At 38.3% G+C, this 18,007-nt stretch overlaps 1 protein-coding gene across 1 annotated transcript in view; it reads left to right on the top strand.

Annotated features, from left to right (window-relative positions):
• Nucleotides 1-18,007, top strand: part of LOC121512451 (CUB and sushi domain-containing protein 1-like) — an 821,118-nt gene that overhangs the window by 690,830 nt on the left and 112,281 nt on the right. Inside the window, exons 40-43 of the mRNA XM_041791732.1 lie at nucleotides 8,076-8,194; nucleotides 8,515-8,584; nucleotides 13,977-14,093; nucleotides 15,329-15,538. Of these exons, the coding sequence (XP_041647666.1) occupies nucleotides 8,076-8,194; nucleotides 8,515-8,584; nucleotides 13,977-14,093; nucleotides 15,329-15,538 (516 nt within the window). The remainder of the gene's footprint in view (nucleotides 1-8,075; nucleotides 8,195-8,514; nucleotides 8,585-13,976; nucleotides 14,094-15,328; nucleotides 15,539-18,007) is intronic.

The raw sequence follows: 18,007 nt of genomic DNA, 5'->3' as shown, positions 1-18,007 counted from the left end.
CAGCACGCTTCACGGCCCCGAGGTGGGCTTAGGCGTGGCACAAATGCAAATGAAGGAGCGCAAGGATGTGACTTAGTAACAATGAAGTAACAACGTTAAAAGGACCCGCTTCAGAGCGCACTGAGCACATCAGGCAGAGGCTGCATGCTCGACAGACACACTGTCCTAAAGAAAGAGACAGTAGGATTTTTTCTAGAGAGATGGAGGGACAACTATAATTTTTTTCTCATTGTATTTCTACAAGTTACAAAGATTTATCAGAGCTGAAGAAGTACTATTATTATTTATTCCACTGAATTAATTTACCTATGATTCTGTTTCAATGTCATCAAGAAGTGAAATTGTGGTCTTGATCGCTGACGTCTGAATGGAACATCTTTAATCAATCCTGTGGTGTTTTCATCTCCAGCTTTCATCAGATGGTTAAAATTGCTCTCATTGTGATAAAAAAACTACATTTAATTCTGCTCTGGACACAGGCTATCCCGTGACATGAGAGCTTGTTTGGTGCAGCACTAAAAGTCATCCAAAATTACACAGAGAGATGGCGCAGTTCATGGCGCATGAAGGAATGCCAGAAGGATTCAGATAGTACACGGACATGCAGAAGAACAAATGTAGGAGCTCATACAAGTTCAAAAGTCAGGGTTTCATTTAGCAGGAGAAGTGCTTGGAACTCTGATCAGGCTCCAGATTTTATGCTGTGAGGGATAACTCTCCGCTATGAACCACTGTCTCTCTCTGTCCTCACTTGGCTCTGTGTAGTTAACGTAGCCCACTGATCCCAGGTCAGGTGAAATAACCCCTGTCTGATAAGATATCATATAAACCTGTTGCTATTGGACAGCCTATAAAACAAAACTTATCTTTACTGAGTCATCAACACATATAAATTCACAAACAATGGATGCTCCGTGTGAGGACGTCGGTGTGTGACGTATCCGTGCCAAGGCCAGGATGCGTTGAGCAATATCAGTGGGGGCCAAATAGGGGACAGGGAGGGGGTCAGATGGGCTGGTCTAGTGTGGGTGCATCCTAAGTGCACGAAACATTGGAAAATTTAAGACACATTAGTCAGATTTATGGAAAAAGTATTGAGATGCATAATACCGTCAGCACGGCATATGTACTCGCAAATATTAGTCCAAAAATGTAATTATAGATATCTGCCAATTTGCACATTTTTGCCAATATTTACATCAACATAGAGGCTGTAGATATTGGCCATTTGTACAAAAATTGTGTTGAAGTTTAAGGCAGGATCAGCAGACCCACATAAGCTTGTGTATTTTTTTTGTTTTGTTTTGTTTTGTTTGTTTGTTTTTTTTGTTAATGATCAGTCCGTACGCTTTAAAATCAGTTTTTAGGATGAGCGCCTTAAGTCTGAACTACTTTTACTGTATATATTGATATCGATCTAGGTCAAATAAATGAATTTATAAATGTCTGCTTTTCTGATATTGGAGAATATCCAATATCATGTATCCCTTAAAGTTTCAGTGGTCATCAGGTGCTAGACAAATTATTCAAAGCTGTGCAGAATTCATAGGAATCTGTTGAATTCATTGCAATAGTTGCAATAGCTGCATCCCAACTTACTAGAGGTACTTTGTATGGTGCTGTTAAATTTGTTCCCATCCTCAAACACAATGTGAAGGCAGTGCTTGCACCTCATTTTCTTCTGAGGGGTTAGATCTTCTCCTTTTCTTCTTAACAATGCTTCGGGAATTTAAAAAAAAGGTTTTCTGCATAAGTTCTCACACTGATTTTTTTTTTTTTTTTTTTTTCAAATTGGGATCATGTCTCCAGGTTGAAAAGATTTGAACACAGACATGCCAGTTTTTGTCAAAAATATATATAAAGTAACCCTGAATAAGCAAACACCATAAATCATGCCTGTGATATATCAACATGTGCTGTATGCATGGAGAGTACCCAGATTGGTTTGTGCTGTTTCTTATGCGAGCATCTCTTTGTAAATTTGTAGCTCAGCATTGATGATGTTGATCTCTGCCATTTCATGTTTTCACTTAAAACCACCAAGTTGTAAACAACACAGAGGGGAGCAGAGATGGAAAAGGGCACACAGTGCGGGAGAGAAACCTTATATAAGATGATTCAAGCCAAATAGACAACAGAGGAAAAACTTGGAGATATTTTTTGTCATTAATGAAGAGTTATCATCTTTCCTCTTTGACTTTCATGGGGTGTTTTTTGTAAGTCTATGTCTTTTATTGTTTGGTAACACCAACACAATTCAGACCATATTATAGTGTAAGTCAGCATGCAAGCTATTTGTTATCACGGAAACCCAGTCCAGGATGCTGAGCTTTAAAGTTTTTCAAGGTCACTAGATAGTATATCATACATCGCACCTTCACAAGAGCTTTTTTAGGAATTCAATTTCAGCTGTGCTTGTGTCAAAATGTGTGCCAGCACTTTAAACTGCTGCACAGCTTGTTCAGATTCAGGTATTTTAACCAAACAGGATTTATAATACTTTTCATCAGACACTAAGTTTCTCAAAATCAAAAACCAAGATCCATGTGCACAGTCCAGGTCGTCAGGTGCTGGTCAGTAGCAGGTTCAAAGTAAACAAAGAAATAATTCACCACACACTGAAATTTACTTTACTTAAACTCTATTATGAGTGAGCAACACATTTCGCCTGTGGTGGTTCACCCAGCAGTCTACATCAGTCCAATACTTGCTAAACACAAAGACATTGAAACTTTAGTTTTTCTTTCCAAATGTTTTCTAATGTGTGCTGGTAAAAAACACAAGGTTAATACCAAACCTCTACAGTATATGACCAAAACAAACAAACAACACCATCAGAGTGAAGACCAGTCATTACTACATTTTAAATCTCAATACTTTTCATTACTGATTGGTCAATGGGTCAGTTTTTTAGCCACTTAATAGAGTAAAATATGATTGAGTAAAAAAAAACACTGAATTATAATAATGATAATTATGACAAAAAATAAAAATGGTAAATAGATACTTGAAAATAAAAAATACAGGACAAGGACAAAGAACAGCAACAAGTTAAACTGACCTCTGTCATCAGGGCAGCTTCTTACAGGAGTTTTTGTTGTTTTGTTTTGTTTACTGATTTACTACAGTGGCCCTAAAGGTCAGCTTGAAAAAAAATCATTTCACTGAAAAAAGAACTGTTTTATTCTTTACAGAAGCTTTTCAATAAGACACTGATTTATTCCATAAAATGCAAAAGAATTTCAAAAATTCTAAATTTCAAAATATCATTTTAAACACAATATAACACTGAACAATTCAGAAACACATTTCTGGAAATGCAAAGAAAAGATTTTTGTCATGAAATGTTGTTGTGGCACATTAAATACTTATGTTTCCTCATTTTTTCAAAATTTCTTGTACTTTTTAATTGATTGTTATGTTATATACTATATTAAACATTGTGTGAAGTTTTTTTTTTTTTTTTTTTTTTGTTGTTTTTTATCTTTTCTTTTTGGTTCAGTTAAAATGAATCTTGGTGTCCCTAGGCAGAATTTTTTAGGATTGTAAATTACCAGTTTTTTTAAAAACAAGATACAAAAGATACAACATTGAATCTTTAGGCAAATCTGCCACAAGCTGAACATTTTCTCCATTTTAAAGAAAAACAACTTTGTTAACAAAAAGAGCAAACATCTGCATTACACTGTGAAGTGCCATCTTTATGTTGCAGATGTTTTTATTTCTCAAAATTATGGGCCTTGATTACCTTTAGATAAGGGAAAAAATGACATAAATATGTTGAAATTTAAACAGAAAGCATTTTGAGTCTCAAATGTTTCTTTTTATTTCTTTCCCTGTATTCTGATCAGTTAAAGTATCAATAAGAACATTTTCTGCAGCCTGTCATAATCATGAGCCAGTCTTTTGTCCTCCTTCACCTGCATAACATTTCCTTTCAGTACATTTACACACAGTGGGACTTGGATAGTTATTTTAGCCCTTCATACTTTTCATATTAATGCACCATTTAGTATGTATATATATTTGTAAGACTGAGATTTTATGAAATTAAATCTGTGATTTTACCTTAGTGTTGTTTCAGTGTATTTTAATAAATGTAGAGGTTGTGACAAAGTTTTGTTGACTAAAAGCTGCCTCATAATATGAGAGAAAAAGAAGGGGAAGGATAGAAAAAGAGCTGCTGGCCTACTTTGATTTTAAGTTCAGACAGCTTTTAATGTACTTGGAGTTCAGACAGCATATATTTTAATGATAAATTTAACATGAGAGTCTAGTCTACATCAGTGCATCCAAGGAAACATGCAACAGCAAATGTTCCCTCTCTGTTTAGCAGCAGAGCCTTTATCAGATACCATTCATACGATTTCAGCCACAGGTAGCGAGGGGTGATTGTTTTTCTTCCATAAACTTATATTACAGTCATATACTGATAGAAAAAATGCAAATGTGGTTAGCTGTAAGAAAGGTGAGAGGCTCGCTCTGTCTGTGTCTGAAATACATCTACAAAGCCTACAGAGGTGTGGATATCTTCTTCATCCTCTGTACCTACTAGCTATCGTGTAAAAGTTCTGGATGACTTGGAGCTGGGTGGAAACTGTCAAATAGATCTGTATTTTGACTTTTTATTGATTTGATTGGATATTTGATCACTAGTCATTGTATTGATCCACACCAATGGATTGTGCACCAGGTGCTGGAGCTGATTGGATTATTATCTCCTGCCGCTCTGAACCAATCAAAGCTCTTTCTCTCATCAAGGTGGTCCATTTAAATGTGATTTCCTTCTGATCTATCCCTGCTAAAACACTGGTAATCATGCTGCGCATCTGCTGGCATTGCCTAAGCTTTTGTTGCACCCTCATGCAACGATGATCACTTTTTTGCTGCTAATGAGTGGAACGTCCAAGTCTTTGTCAAAAATTGAGGTTCTGGAAGATGTTTCACCTCTACTCCAAGAGGCTTCCTCAGTTCAAAGTTGACTGGGGCCAAAGATGGAATTTATAGCGTGGGTGGTCACCTGAGAGTCATTTACACCTGAGTCACCTGGGTCACTTGAGAGTTGTTTGCAGAGCCGCTTACCTGGTTTTACCTGAAGGCGTGTCCTTTTGGGCCCTTTTGAGTGTGCCTTGTCTGCTTGATGTCGGTGCCTGTGATCCAGAATGAAAGCGTTGTTTAGATTGCTGTCAAAAGTAATTCAAGGCTGCATTATATGTAAGGGATTAGAAGTGTCTTAGTTTGCCACCTGTGATCAAGGATGATTTTTTTAGCTTGACAAAGATGGCCTCCTTGACACCTCTCTCAAACCAGCAATCTTCTCTGGCCAGTATCATAACGTTGCTGTCCTCAAAGGATTGTCCTGTATCTTTCAGATGTACGTCAACAGCCGAGTCCTTACCGGATGCGTTGGCTCTCCTGTGTGGGCCATGTTGGGTTAACCATGACCTGGATGAATGAGAGCCTGCACAGACATCACTGAGGGGAATGCTAGCAAACTAAATTTCATTGTATTTGACCTGCATCTACACTGACATATCTATACCTAAATCTCTATATCTAGACAAAGCATTCTGCTTGGCTAACCAAAGGAGAATCTTTACAGCATTTTTGATCACCAAAATAAACTGTTTATCAATTTTGCAATAGTTGGTAAAACTATGATGGTGTTGCAGCCTGAATTGTTTTGTAGTCTGCCTTTTGGGGAAAGGCAGATTCTGCTGTGTTTTCTGTAGAAACAGGGAAAAGAAAACCAGCCATTTTGCCATTGTGCTCTAGCACTCTCCTTTTGTGTTATCGCTTGCACAAGTGAGCAAAATAATCTGCTGGGGACACAACTACGACTGTGGTGATGATGTTCCCATAATTTTAAACTGGCTTAAGGGGCTGTCTTCTAAAGGGCAGAGTAAGACATCTTTCTCCCTCGTCTGTGTTTAAGTAAACAGAGACTGAAGTATAGCTAATCCAGTCAGTAAGACTTAAATGCTGACACTGTCTAGTTGTAGTCCAGTGGTCCTAATGGAGTGCTTTGTGGTCCTGTCAGCATTTTGCAGAGCATCGCTTCTCTGTCATAACCAGAGAACAGAGGGACCAGTTTGCTAGCTGAGAGAGTGAGAAAGAGAGGACGAGAGAGAGAGAGATGGCCAGCCAAATGGAATAGTTTCATTGATCAGTAGTCCTGACATTCTGCTGATGCTCTGCCTGATAATACACTGTGTGTGTGTTTCAAAGTTACTGTCTCACGCAGCTTTTTCACTTACACTCCATCTGAAGTAATCCCCCCTAAAGTCTCTTAGCAAACACACACATGTCTGTCTCACACATACACACCTTCACAGACTCGGGCCAACAACCTGTGTATGTGTGTGTGGTTTTTGTGAGCTCTGTGGGATCACATCGTTTTGCTGGTAGGAGAGTAGATAATGAAGCAACAAGACCTGAAGCAAACACACACACAAGCATTCAGTCCTCTCTATCCCCTTATTTTACTCTCTATCCCTCATCCGCCCCTGTGTTGCCATGGTAACTGCTCTAGGGCAGTCTCCTGCGGAAGTTTCCAAGTGAAACACACACACCCATGAACACACAGATAGCGATACTGTTTGATAAAGAGCCTTCTGCTGTCAAACTTATTAAGGATGTGTTTAACCTTGATTGTGTTGGGAATTCACTACCAAAGTCATTATGTTACCTTCACATGTTTTTGAAGCACATCTCAGAGGCTGTTCTCACCTCCAAGCTTTAGCTATCGTACAAGCTGTTAGCTTTTCATTACAAAAACAAAACACTCAGAGCATATGCTAATAACACGGACACATCAGTTTTTCACCACATAGTGATCGTTTCAATCAGGAGAGACTTAATGCAAGTTTAACAATACCTTATTTTACAAATTTTCATAAAGAGAAATGTGAAATGTCTTTGGCAATTAGACTCCGTCATGATGACTTCATGTACTTGAAGGGGTAGTGAGGTTGACGGTAGGCATAGGATACCCCCCCATATGAAGGATGAGGGATGCAGGATCAGATGAGGAGCTGGATCGAGGTGGCTTTGATGAGACTGAGGTGAGATGAGCAGACAAGTTGTGAGGATCTGGTCTAGGTGCTGATAAACTGGAACGGAGGTGGCTGAGGTGGAGGAGGGCTGACTGTGAAATAGAAGACAACATATTTAAAATATGACAGGTGCATGATTATTGGTCAAACGAGGTTGTGGCAGGTTCTGATTAGCTTAGTACAGGGGTGTCCAAGCTTTTTGATTGGCCCGCTGCAAAACCAAAACATAAAATGAAATATGGCCCACACTAGATGATGAAGCTTGTGGTTAACTGTATTGCACTTTTTAGTTTCAGCACTAAACAGTGCCATGTTGATTCTGTAAACAAACATTTTGACCAAAAAGATATCTTTATAAATATGTCCTGATGGTTTATTTCAGCAACTAGCAGCACCAATAGCATTTCAGTGGTAACCAGGGCCCAACAGGGCCCCCTGAAATCTGATGGGTTCCCTCAAATCCTAAAAATGACCATTTGCCTTGTCAGCCATCATCAAGCCATGTAGGTGTATTCAACAGCTAAGCATGTATTAACTTACATTGGATTAGTCAAACTTACTTAAATATCCTCAAGGCACGAAATTTGAAAGTGGGCCCACTATTCTTATATATTTCTGTATGTGATCCTCCAGGGAGTTCGGACACCCCTGGCTTAGTATTTAAGAGAGTAATGCCTATAATCAGCTGATCACCAAACCAGGAAGAAACAATGAATATAAGAAGTGAGAGATAGGAACAAGTGGTGACAGATGAGTAAGAGACAGTCTTGAGCTTCCACTGAGCTCCATTAGATGAAAACTATCCAAAATACTATTCCATTTTTATCATGCAAAAACGTGCTAAAGATGAGATGAGCTGTAACAGTTTTACTTTAATGCCTCTGTAGACAGCAAAAGAAAAAAATGGAGAAATTGATTTCTTGTTGCTTTCTTTCTGAGTTAAAGTAAAAATCTACTGGGTTAAAATGAACAATCATAGTGTAGTGTGCTCATCTTCTTTTCTTTTTGTGTGTTTTGTAGCTGTTGGGCTTACTACCTGTCCAGAGCCAATGCTTCCTGCCAATGGCATTAAAACAGGAGACAGGTATATGGTCAATGAGGTGGTGGCATTCACCTGTGAACCTGGATACACATTACAGGTAATGAACACTGATAAATGCATTTAACAGACATGCATTTCATATTACATTTTGACATTCATGAATTTCTAACCCAAATGTTACATTTAAAATCACTTTGGACCCTATGAGGTAAAACTGTACAAATAACTGTAGAGAACAATCTGAAGCCATTAGTCCTAGTATTAGTTCTACAATGTATTCTCCAACTTCAAGGGATACTGAGATTGTAAATTTATCTTTGGCCTTTTTCATCAGAAAAATGATCAAAATGATCCACGTTGTTGGTTATATATGTTTCTTGTGTCGTGAATTTGATCTTACTGTGTTTTCTCTTTAAGGGCCACTCTCATATCTCCTGTATGCCTGGGACTGTGCGTCGATGGAACTACCCTCCTCCTCTTTGCATAGGTAACACACCCACATACACACACTTTGGTCTGCAAAAAGATTGATCGATCCATTCAAAAGATACAGGAAAATAAAAATGTGTGAGGTTCAGACTAACTTGAACACCAGCTCAATGAAGGGGAAAAAGCATTCAAGTAGAAAAGAGATGTGAGCATATCTCTCTGAAAACAAGAGGGTCACAGGTTCAAGTCAGGATTATCAGACAACGTTCTTTAGAAAGCCAGTTTGTCATGATTTTTGTGTTGCTTGTTTTTTGTGTTAATATTAAAGTATCAAACAATATTAAATGGCATAAAACAACATTAAAAATAAAGTGATTATAATAATTAATGATATTAAAAATTAAACAGTGTTCTTTAAGTCGCTGATTATGTGTCACTGTGGAGATTTCTATTATAGGTTGTTTGCAGATGACGTCACATTATAACGAGGGACTAGGAAAGCACTATCAAAATGTCAAAGTTTTGTGCTGTTTATGGCTTTGCCAACTGTTCAAATAAAGGAAAAACAACTTGAGCTTCTTATGAGTCCCAAAACTACTGGCATATTAAGGCAAAAAGTTTGAAAAGGCCACAGAGAAACAGTGACAGACCTGGATTAGAAGCCCCAGTCTAAAGTCTGGAGGGTGAGAAAACTCTTGTATAGATTAAGCAATCCAGTTTGGTTCAGTACAGTATGTCACTGTTTGGCTCAGCTCAGAAATAAGAGTTGGTCTTTTTGCTCCTAAATGGTTATTCAGTTTGTACCAGTTTGGCTTTTCAATGTATGAATAAAAACAAAAGTGTAAGAAAGGAAACTGGCTCTGAAATGTGGTTCATGAAAGAGCCAGCTCATAGAACTAGCTCATTTGTGAATGGCACATCATAGCTTGGTCACTGACCCTACAGGGTTTGCATTATAGCATATCACCTCCCCAAATAAAAGTATGTTCCTTTCATCTGGCTAGATGTGTTATATGTAGGTGTTACCTAAGTCATTTGTGATATTGATTGACTCCGTGCCAGGCAAAGCAGTTAACCCATGGGGGGTCGGGACCCTATTTCAGGTCACAAAACACTAAGAGGGGTTGCCAGATGCCTTAAAAATGGAGAATACTTTTGAAATTATTTTTTTCTTACCCAATTTGGTTACTATTATTTGCCACTTCCATCAATTTTGCACAATTTGGACCCATTTTTGCCACTTTATTTTGGCCAAATTTTAACCCATTTTCATCCCTTTTTACCAACCATTTTTGCCAATTTTAACACATTTTTGCCCATTTTTATCAATTTAAACCCTTTGCACCACTTTTTACTGCCTGTTTTGCCACTTCTAAACCAATTCTTGCCACTTTCCATATATTGTTGCCTCTGTTGACCTGTTATTGCCAATGTCAACCCCTTTTTATTGCATTTTACACCAATTTTTGACCATTTCAACCACATTGGACTGTTTGATATGCCCATTTTGACCAGTTTAACCCATTTCTGCCAATTTAAATGCCCCAGTTAACCCATTTTTTTTTAACCCTTTAAAGCCTGTAAACACAAATCACAGCCAGAAAATTATAATTTTTGGGAACTGAAATGTTTACTTTCTATAATAAAGTCCAAAAAAAATTAAATTTTCTTAAAATTTCACACATTTATTTTTTGTATCTCATTTGATACATTAGGGGTCTTGGTATCTGATAATCCACTTGAGGGCATTTTTTTATCATTTATCAGATTGCATTCAGAAGGGTTTTTTTTTTTTAATTCATTTATGATCATATTTGTCAGACAGAGTTATAATAAAAGTATGTATCAAATGTAATACAACAGGCTTTAAGGGGTTAAAGCACTTTTTCCAACTTTTAAATCCCATTTCCCCGATTGTTGCCACTTTTAACTTTTTTCTGCCACTTTTTACTCCCTTTTAACACTTTTGTGCCTGTTTTTGCCACTTCAAACCAGTTTTGCCATTATTTTCTCTTCTAGCAACTGTTATCAAATGTATGCCTGTTCTAACCCATTTCTGCTACTTCTAAAATCCAATTTAACCACCTTTCCCACCACATTTTTGGACATTTGTTTTTACCATTTTAATTCCGTTTTTAAGAAAAGGGATTTACATTTTTAAGATGACTATATACTACAGCACAAATGACTTTAAAAAGGTATCTATCACTATGTTAAGAGTGGTTATTATTGAGGGTAAATATAAACTATGGATATGTATATCTAGCTAACTTTACAATGGACCCTGATTTTCCTGACCTCCATGGGCCACCAGTTTGGCTGGGTCCCAGAAAGCCCTCCCATTTATCCCCCCTTATGGGCAGCCTTGTCTGCACATGACTATTCTTGATTGTGCATGGCTGTGTTCAAACACCTTCAGGTACAGTGGGGGTCCCTGGTCTCTGGCACCTTTAGCTGTGCCCTTCTCTTCCTGCCTCCATCTGAATTTCCTGCATCTTCAGGAAATTTTTGTCTGCAAACAATCTATTTATGTGAAAGCTGGACTAAAAGCTGCACCAGTACAATAAGACACAGTGTGTTTGTTAGTACCACAAAGAGGAGAAAAAGGTTTCAACTGTCTTTCTGTGTGACAGTGTGTGTGCAGCTCCTACTGGTATCATCTGTTTTAACAATGTAGAGTTTGGGCTTCTAGCTATGGGTATCATAGTTGAGCTCTCAGCTTACACTGACAGTGGTACAAACCCACAGCCTGTAACATAATTGCTTCAAGTCAAGCTGCCTGGCTCCACTGGTCACTTTTTGTCTTGAAGTTAGTAGAGTCTTTTGAATTACGCCAGCACTCTGCAAGGTTAACTTATTTAACACCTTACCAGTGTTTGCTTTGAATCCAGGAGGATGACCTAAAGCTGTTAAATTTGACACCACCAGCCTGGTGAGTGTCCCTATGTATCTTAGCATGCTTTGCAGAGTCGGGCAACCCCTTGCAATACATAATGAATCAGGCTGAATTTTATTCACATCAGGTCATGTGAGGTGGTTGAAGGTGGCGGCTGCACTTAAGTCATGATGGTGCATGTCTTTCCATTTTTTACCAGTATTACTGTTGCACCTAGGACACAGTCCACTTTTTAGATGAAAAATAGATAATTGTACACCAAATCACATCAAAAATTTGTCATAAGGCCATATTCAGGTAAAAACAAAGGTTGCGCAAACCCAAAATTTAAGTAATTATGATGCACTTCTGTGTTTGAGGACCCCAGTCTCATCATTTGCTGGCACAAAACCATTCTGTCATTCAACAAATGAATACTTCAATAAAAACGCATACAGCAGGAATGTGATTTTTACTTAAATGAATAAATTGAATGGACTGGATGAGGCTGTGTAGTGAGTAAATTTAATATCATCACCTCAAAGTCAGATTAATGGAAGTAAGCAACTTCCTGACTGACATACGGTCAGCGATCTATAGGATCAATAAACCTGCTGGGCACAAACAGAACTTTGTTGTGTTTTTGTGCTGAGAGCCAGGCTCCCTAACTTCTGCAACGGTCCTCAGGAACCATGATTGCATTGATGTTTGGGTTTAGGCCTGAATAATTCAGTCCTTAGTGAAACTTGTAGGAGGTGTAGAGAGCCAGTTCCCATTTACATCAATCTTGATATGTCAGGACTAGGTAAAATAGCTCTGCCTGACAGTCTTCAGTATGAATCGATTTTAATATTTCCCCGCAGACGAAATCACTTGGATTCTATAAATCTATTAATGGAAGGGGGAATCATAACAAGCACATTTACATTTTACAGACAAATTATACATCATGACTACTGAAAAGGTTCTTGGTTCTGTTCATCATTTTGATAAAGCTTTTTTTTTTTTTTGTGCCAAAAAAGTCTACTCTTTTTGATGCTGTTTAGAGGTGTTAAGTTGTATCTTGTTTTGCTGAGGTGCTTTTGGCAAGAGTACAGTATACTTGTGGCCTGATGAAAGCCTGAGTGCTCAGTGAAGATACCCCCTGTCCCAATTATGACTTTATGCAACTCAGACCACATTGCCACCTTCATTAGGCTTAATTTATTTAATTTAGCCGAGTTGTGACAATTCTGATATCAACCACATGGGGACCAACGACCAACTATTCCTGGTGCCAACATAACCTATGAGAAAATCAAAGAAAGAGAACAAGGGAAATACAATCAGACTGAGCTGCTGTAATGAGGTCAGCACTCATCCTCGCTGGATTGGACTTTTAACTCTATCTCCCTCTATTCCTTCATTTTAGCAAGCAAGCAACTTCATTTATAGAGCACATTCCATAACAGGAATCATTGTTGCACCTGACATAGAGGGTTTAAAATGTCAACAATTATTTCCACAATCATAAAATTCACTTTCAAAAAGCTTTTGAACGATCACATCAGAGAAAAGACATAGTAATCAAATGTTGGAGCACATAAAAAAAAAAAAAAAAGCTAGTAGTAATAGATCTCAGGTCTGCCGGGACCATCACCAGCTTTTAGTTACTTTTTATTGGGGGATCAGAGGAGAGAAGGGAGAAGAACAAAGATCAATAGTTTTCTCAAACAATGTAATTAGTAGTCCAAACTCTGAGTTTGTTAACCCTTAAATAAAGGAACTCCAGGTTTTCCAGTCTAGAAAGGGAGATGAGAGACAGGAGGTAACAAAAGGCTAAGAAAGAAAACAACCCTGTTCCAGGAAGAGGAGTAACCTAAGTCTTCTTGGCCCCCCACCCAAGAAGCTGGGTGAGATGAGCAGGGAGGGACAACCAAACCTGGGGGCGGGGCTAACTCAACACATGACAATGGGCACATATTTTTGCTCAAAAAACCATGAAAAAGGGATTTTTGCATAGTATGTCCCCTTTAAAGCATGTCATATTTGCCATTTGACTGCATGAGGATTTCTATCTGATGTGAACCTTCTCCAAACCAAATGAAGCAAATAAAATCTAAGATCACATCATTAGACTCAGTTTGCTGAACCTTGATTATAACTGATAATGGCTGCAGATGTTTGTGATACTCTATCTGCTTTTGTGTAGTGATAGGGAGAACATTCAGTAAAATTAAACACACCCTCTAATATGATAATGGTAGGCTGAAAACAAATATTTTTTGTCATTAAAATGGTTTGAAAAATTGAACTGCATGAGTAGAATTTGTGGCAGAGTTACATTAAACCTCCAAACATTGCTCTGGTTTAAAGCTTAATGTTACAGGTACCACTGAGTGTAAATATTGTTACTACTTTTCCCTTAAAAGCCTCCTCTCACCCCTTTGATGGCTGTTTGTTTCTGTGTTTTCCAACATTTTGGGCTCTTAACTGTGGTGAAACCTTCTTCTGTTGCGGCAAAGAGGATAAAGTGATGATCCCCACTGTACACTGTTGTGTTTTAACAACATGTTTGCTCTGCTTGTGTTGTCAGCTCGTTGCGGCGGGGTGTTGTCTGAGATGAGTGGTGTCATCCTTAGTCCAGGTTTCCCTGGCAACTACCCTGGCAACCTGGACTGCACCTGGCAAATCAACCTGCCAACTGGATATGGTAAGTGCTATGGGACAGAGAAGCATTCCTAAAAACACAGTGTCACTTTCAGTACATCTGTTAGTTTAGTTTGGAAACACGGAGCTTCTTTTTATCACAGAATCAGCAACAGCAACACATGGTTTATTGAAAGCTTCACCACATGTTTAATTAGAGGCTGACACATGGTGTGTGCTGTTTAATGACTGTGGTAACTGATGGTTTGAATTACACTGCTTCTTGCTCCTTTTGTGTGCATGGCATATGTACATCCCAGAGTGTGTAATTATAGCTCACTTCTTTTTTAAGGAACTGATATTATAACACTATAATAATTCAAGAGAGCTTCATTGTTTTTGTCTGAGTCACCCTCTCTCTTAGATTCATATGCCGTTAAATCTAAGAAAGAGTCAAAACATACAACAGCAATATAAAAGTACCAAATATTATGATTGTTTATCTGTCAAAACTTAGAGTCCTGTAAACTGAAAACTATCCATCCTTTTTCTAACCCATGGGGCTGAAGTGTATCCGAGAAATCACCTGGTACAATGACTGGTCACCAGTCAGCCACAGGGCTGATATCTTGAGACGACCAAGTAGTCAGGTGCACACTCACACCTTTGGGCAATTTAGAGACACTTATCAGAACAACAAGCATAATTGCACACTGTGGAAAGAGGTCTGAGTATCCAGAGAACCCATGCATGCACAGGGAGAGCAATCAAACTCCACACAGAAAAGCCCTGCCCAATGAGGGTGAATGATTTCAGAAAGATGATCGGGAGCTTGACCATGCAGGGATCTGAGTGTGAGGATTTTGAACTGGATTCTGAATGAAATGGGAAGCCAGTGGAGAGACCTAAGTACTGGGGTGATACGGGAGTATTTGTTTGACCTTCTTAGAACTCTGTTTTACCTGATCACTGGGTAGTTTGTGCGTGACATACCTTGAATTATTCTGTCACAGTCACCACCTGTAGACTTTTAGCTATTTACCTCTTTTTACCACCAACTTAGCTGTTTGGCCATTGTGTTAGACTAGAATGAGGCTTATATGCATTGAAAGGGAATGATTTATTTGCACCAAATGCCGGCATAGGGGTTATTTAAACATACAAAAGGCACGTAGAGGCTGTTTTGTGAATAAGACAGCATCTTATTTGCACACTCATGCAGTCTTTTTGTGAATCAGGCCCATAGTGTACGTAAAATATAGTAATAATCTATTGTAATTTTGTGTGTTTGTTTAACAGGAGCTCACATTCAGTTCCAGAACTTCTCCTCTGAAGACAACCATGACTTTCTCGAGGTCAGGGCTGGGCCTCAACACAGCTCTGCTCTTATTGGACAGTTTACTGGCTCACAGGTCCCACCGCCTTTGCTAAGCACCACCCATTTGACAATCATCCACTTCTACAGTGATCACTCTGAGAACAGACCAGGCTTCAAGCTGACCTATCAGGGTGAGTTGGAGTAGAAAAGCAGCCCTTTAAGTATCAATGTGGGAGTGTCTTTATTTCACTGCAGCCAAACGTTTATTTTCTTTGTACTGGATCAAAGAAGGTAAGTTGTTTGAATTATGGTGGTTAGAATGAAATAAATGAATGGTTGAGAATAAATCAACATCATAACATAGCTGCTGGATTACAAAGCCTTTCCAACTCCAAAAAATGCAAGCTAGGATGAGAAAATGTATTGCTCTAAGGTTTTGTGCTTTAATCCGTGGATGAGTCATGCTTAAGATTTTCAAACTTTATGATTTTCTACTCTCTACTCATCATTAGAAGATATGGATTGTTAGTAAACCCCTCTGAGAGACTGGCATCTTGTCCAGCAGGCTTTATACTTGTAGCCCTAAGAGCTACACTTCAAAGACACAGGAGATGCACTGTGAGCCAACAGCAAACACAATTACAACAGAGCTTACAAACTTATGCATAAAATATCCCAGATTTGTGTGCACTTAACTGTATTTTCCCCATCTTTCAACTGTAGTCTTCCCTTGCACTGCAGTTTGTGTCACTATTCATTCTTATGTTTTTATGTGAATGGATACAGAGGGCATGTCCTCTCCATAAATTGTACAGAAGCATTTTTTCTGAAAGTAACAGCAAAGATCATTGAAAGAAGTACACTGTAATACATGGGAAGATCCACAATGCTGTCCTCTGATGAGTAAATAAAAAGGGTTTCAGTCAGTTGGTATTGGTTCAGATTGGGTGCATATACTTTCCACTCTGCACCCTAAAGTACAGGTTCACTGCTCACAGCAGCAGAGGTTCCCCTTGTATTAAGAAAAGCTGAGATTTTCAGGTTCAAACAACAATAGATGATACTAGTGTTGTACTCAAGACCACACTATCCGATACAAGACTTGCCCGAGACCAGAGTGCACCGAGACAAGATCAAGATTAAGACAAGACCAAGACTTTTGGGGGTCGAGACCGAGTGAAGACCGAGACAAGCCGAGACCCTGACAAAGACCAAGACCATAAAAATCAATTTAAAAAAAAAACATGACAAGGTTGAACAGTTAAAGAGCATTCTCTCTTTAATTTTAGTTTTCTTTTGAATAAATTTTACAGATTAAAACTAGATGTATGCAACTCTTTCAAAGCACAACATGCAAAAATCTCAAATCTTAAATTTGTTCAACTAACTTCTTGTAAAAAATAAACCCTTGTATGTATTTAAAAGCCACTGACAAGTCAGGAGTTACTTTAAACATCTGAAAATTGGGTGGTTTATCTAGATTTGTGAATGAAGTCTAAAGTAAATGTTCAGAGGAATTTCAGGCTAGAAATAAGATGGAATGATGTCTGAGTTTTTGCAGGTGTAGCCTTTTGTTGTTTTAGCAAGTGCTTCTCCTCATTATCACATTAATGAAGTCAAAGAATAGTAGATCAGAGCTGGTCTAGACCAGTCCTGATGGAAAATCCAGAGTCCAGCCAGTCCGAGACCGAGATAAGACCAAGACATTCAAAATTTGGTCTTCTCAAGTACTACAACAATAGATGATACATTGATGTTAAAATTCCCAACCTTTAATCTATGTCGTCATTACAGGAATTGCAAGCATGGCTCACTCTGATGTTTTTCAGAAGGAATACATGCATTTTAGCACTGTTTTCTTTCTAGACTTTTGATTAGCTATACTGAAGTATGTTATTAATAGATGTAAATATAAAATATAACAAACAGAGAACAAATGAAGCCTTGCAGCTTCCCTGAGATCTGTGTTGCAATCTCTACAGGTCCCACACTGCAAAAATCAGGCTTAAGCCAATGTATTTCCAGTCAAAATATGTAATTTAACTTATTTTAAACAATAATCTAACAGATAGTCAAACAGATTTAACTTGTTCAGTGTCTAGAAATATGCTTCCATATCTAAATTAGTTGTTGCATCTCATATCAAGACACTTTATTGCTTTGCTGGCGTTTTGGCAGATATTTTAACTTATTACAAGCTATTCAGACCTCAGGCTGCAAAACAGTGGCCCAGTGCTTTGGGATAAGTAAATCTGTGTGAACAAAACTATGAGTACCTAAACAATAACCCAAGCATCACTAATAAAATCTAAAGGTAGCTCTGATTCCAGTTTAAGTGTTCAACACCGAGATATTGCAGCTTCTCACTCGTACTTTCAAGGCCGCAAGCTACCAAATGCACGTTTGTTCCTCTTTTAGTCCCTGACATCTCTTCTCCCTCTCATTTTCCTTACCCTTGATGCTGCTTTCACATGGGACCTCTACATCTGTCACCACTTGCTTTTATTTTCCTCCTTCATGTCCACAACGTCCAGTTTAGTTTGTCAATATTTGTTTACCTGTCAGGATTTAAAAGTCCCATGGGATCTTGGTTCTGACATTCTTAAGAATCCTTTGTGGTATTTCCCATCTGGGCATGGGACAGACTAACTGATACTGGC

This window comes from Cheilinus undulatus, linkage group 1 (genome assembly GCF_018320785.1).
Source record: "Cheilinus undulatus linkage group 1, ASM1832078v1, whole genome shotgun sequence".
Taxonomy (NCBI): domain Eukaryota; kingdom Metazoa; phylum Chordata; class Actinopteri; order Labriformes; family Labridae; genus Cheilinus; species Cheilinus undulatus.
The sequence above is the reverse complement of the archived record's forward strand: the minus strand, read 5'-3'. Positions and strand labels throughout refer to the sequence as shown.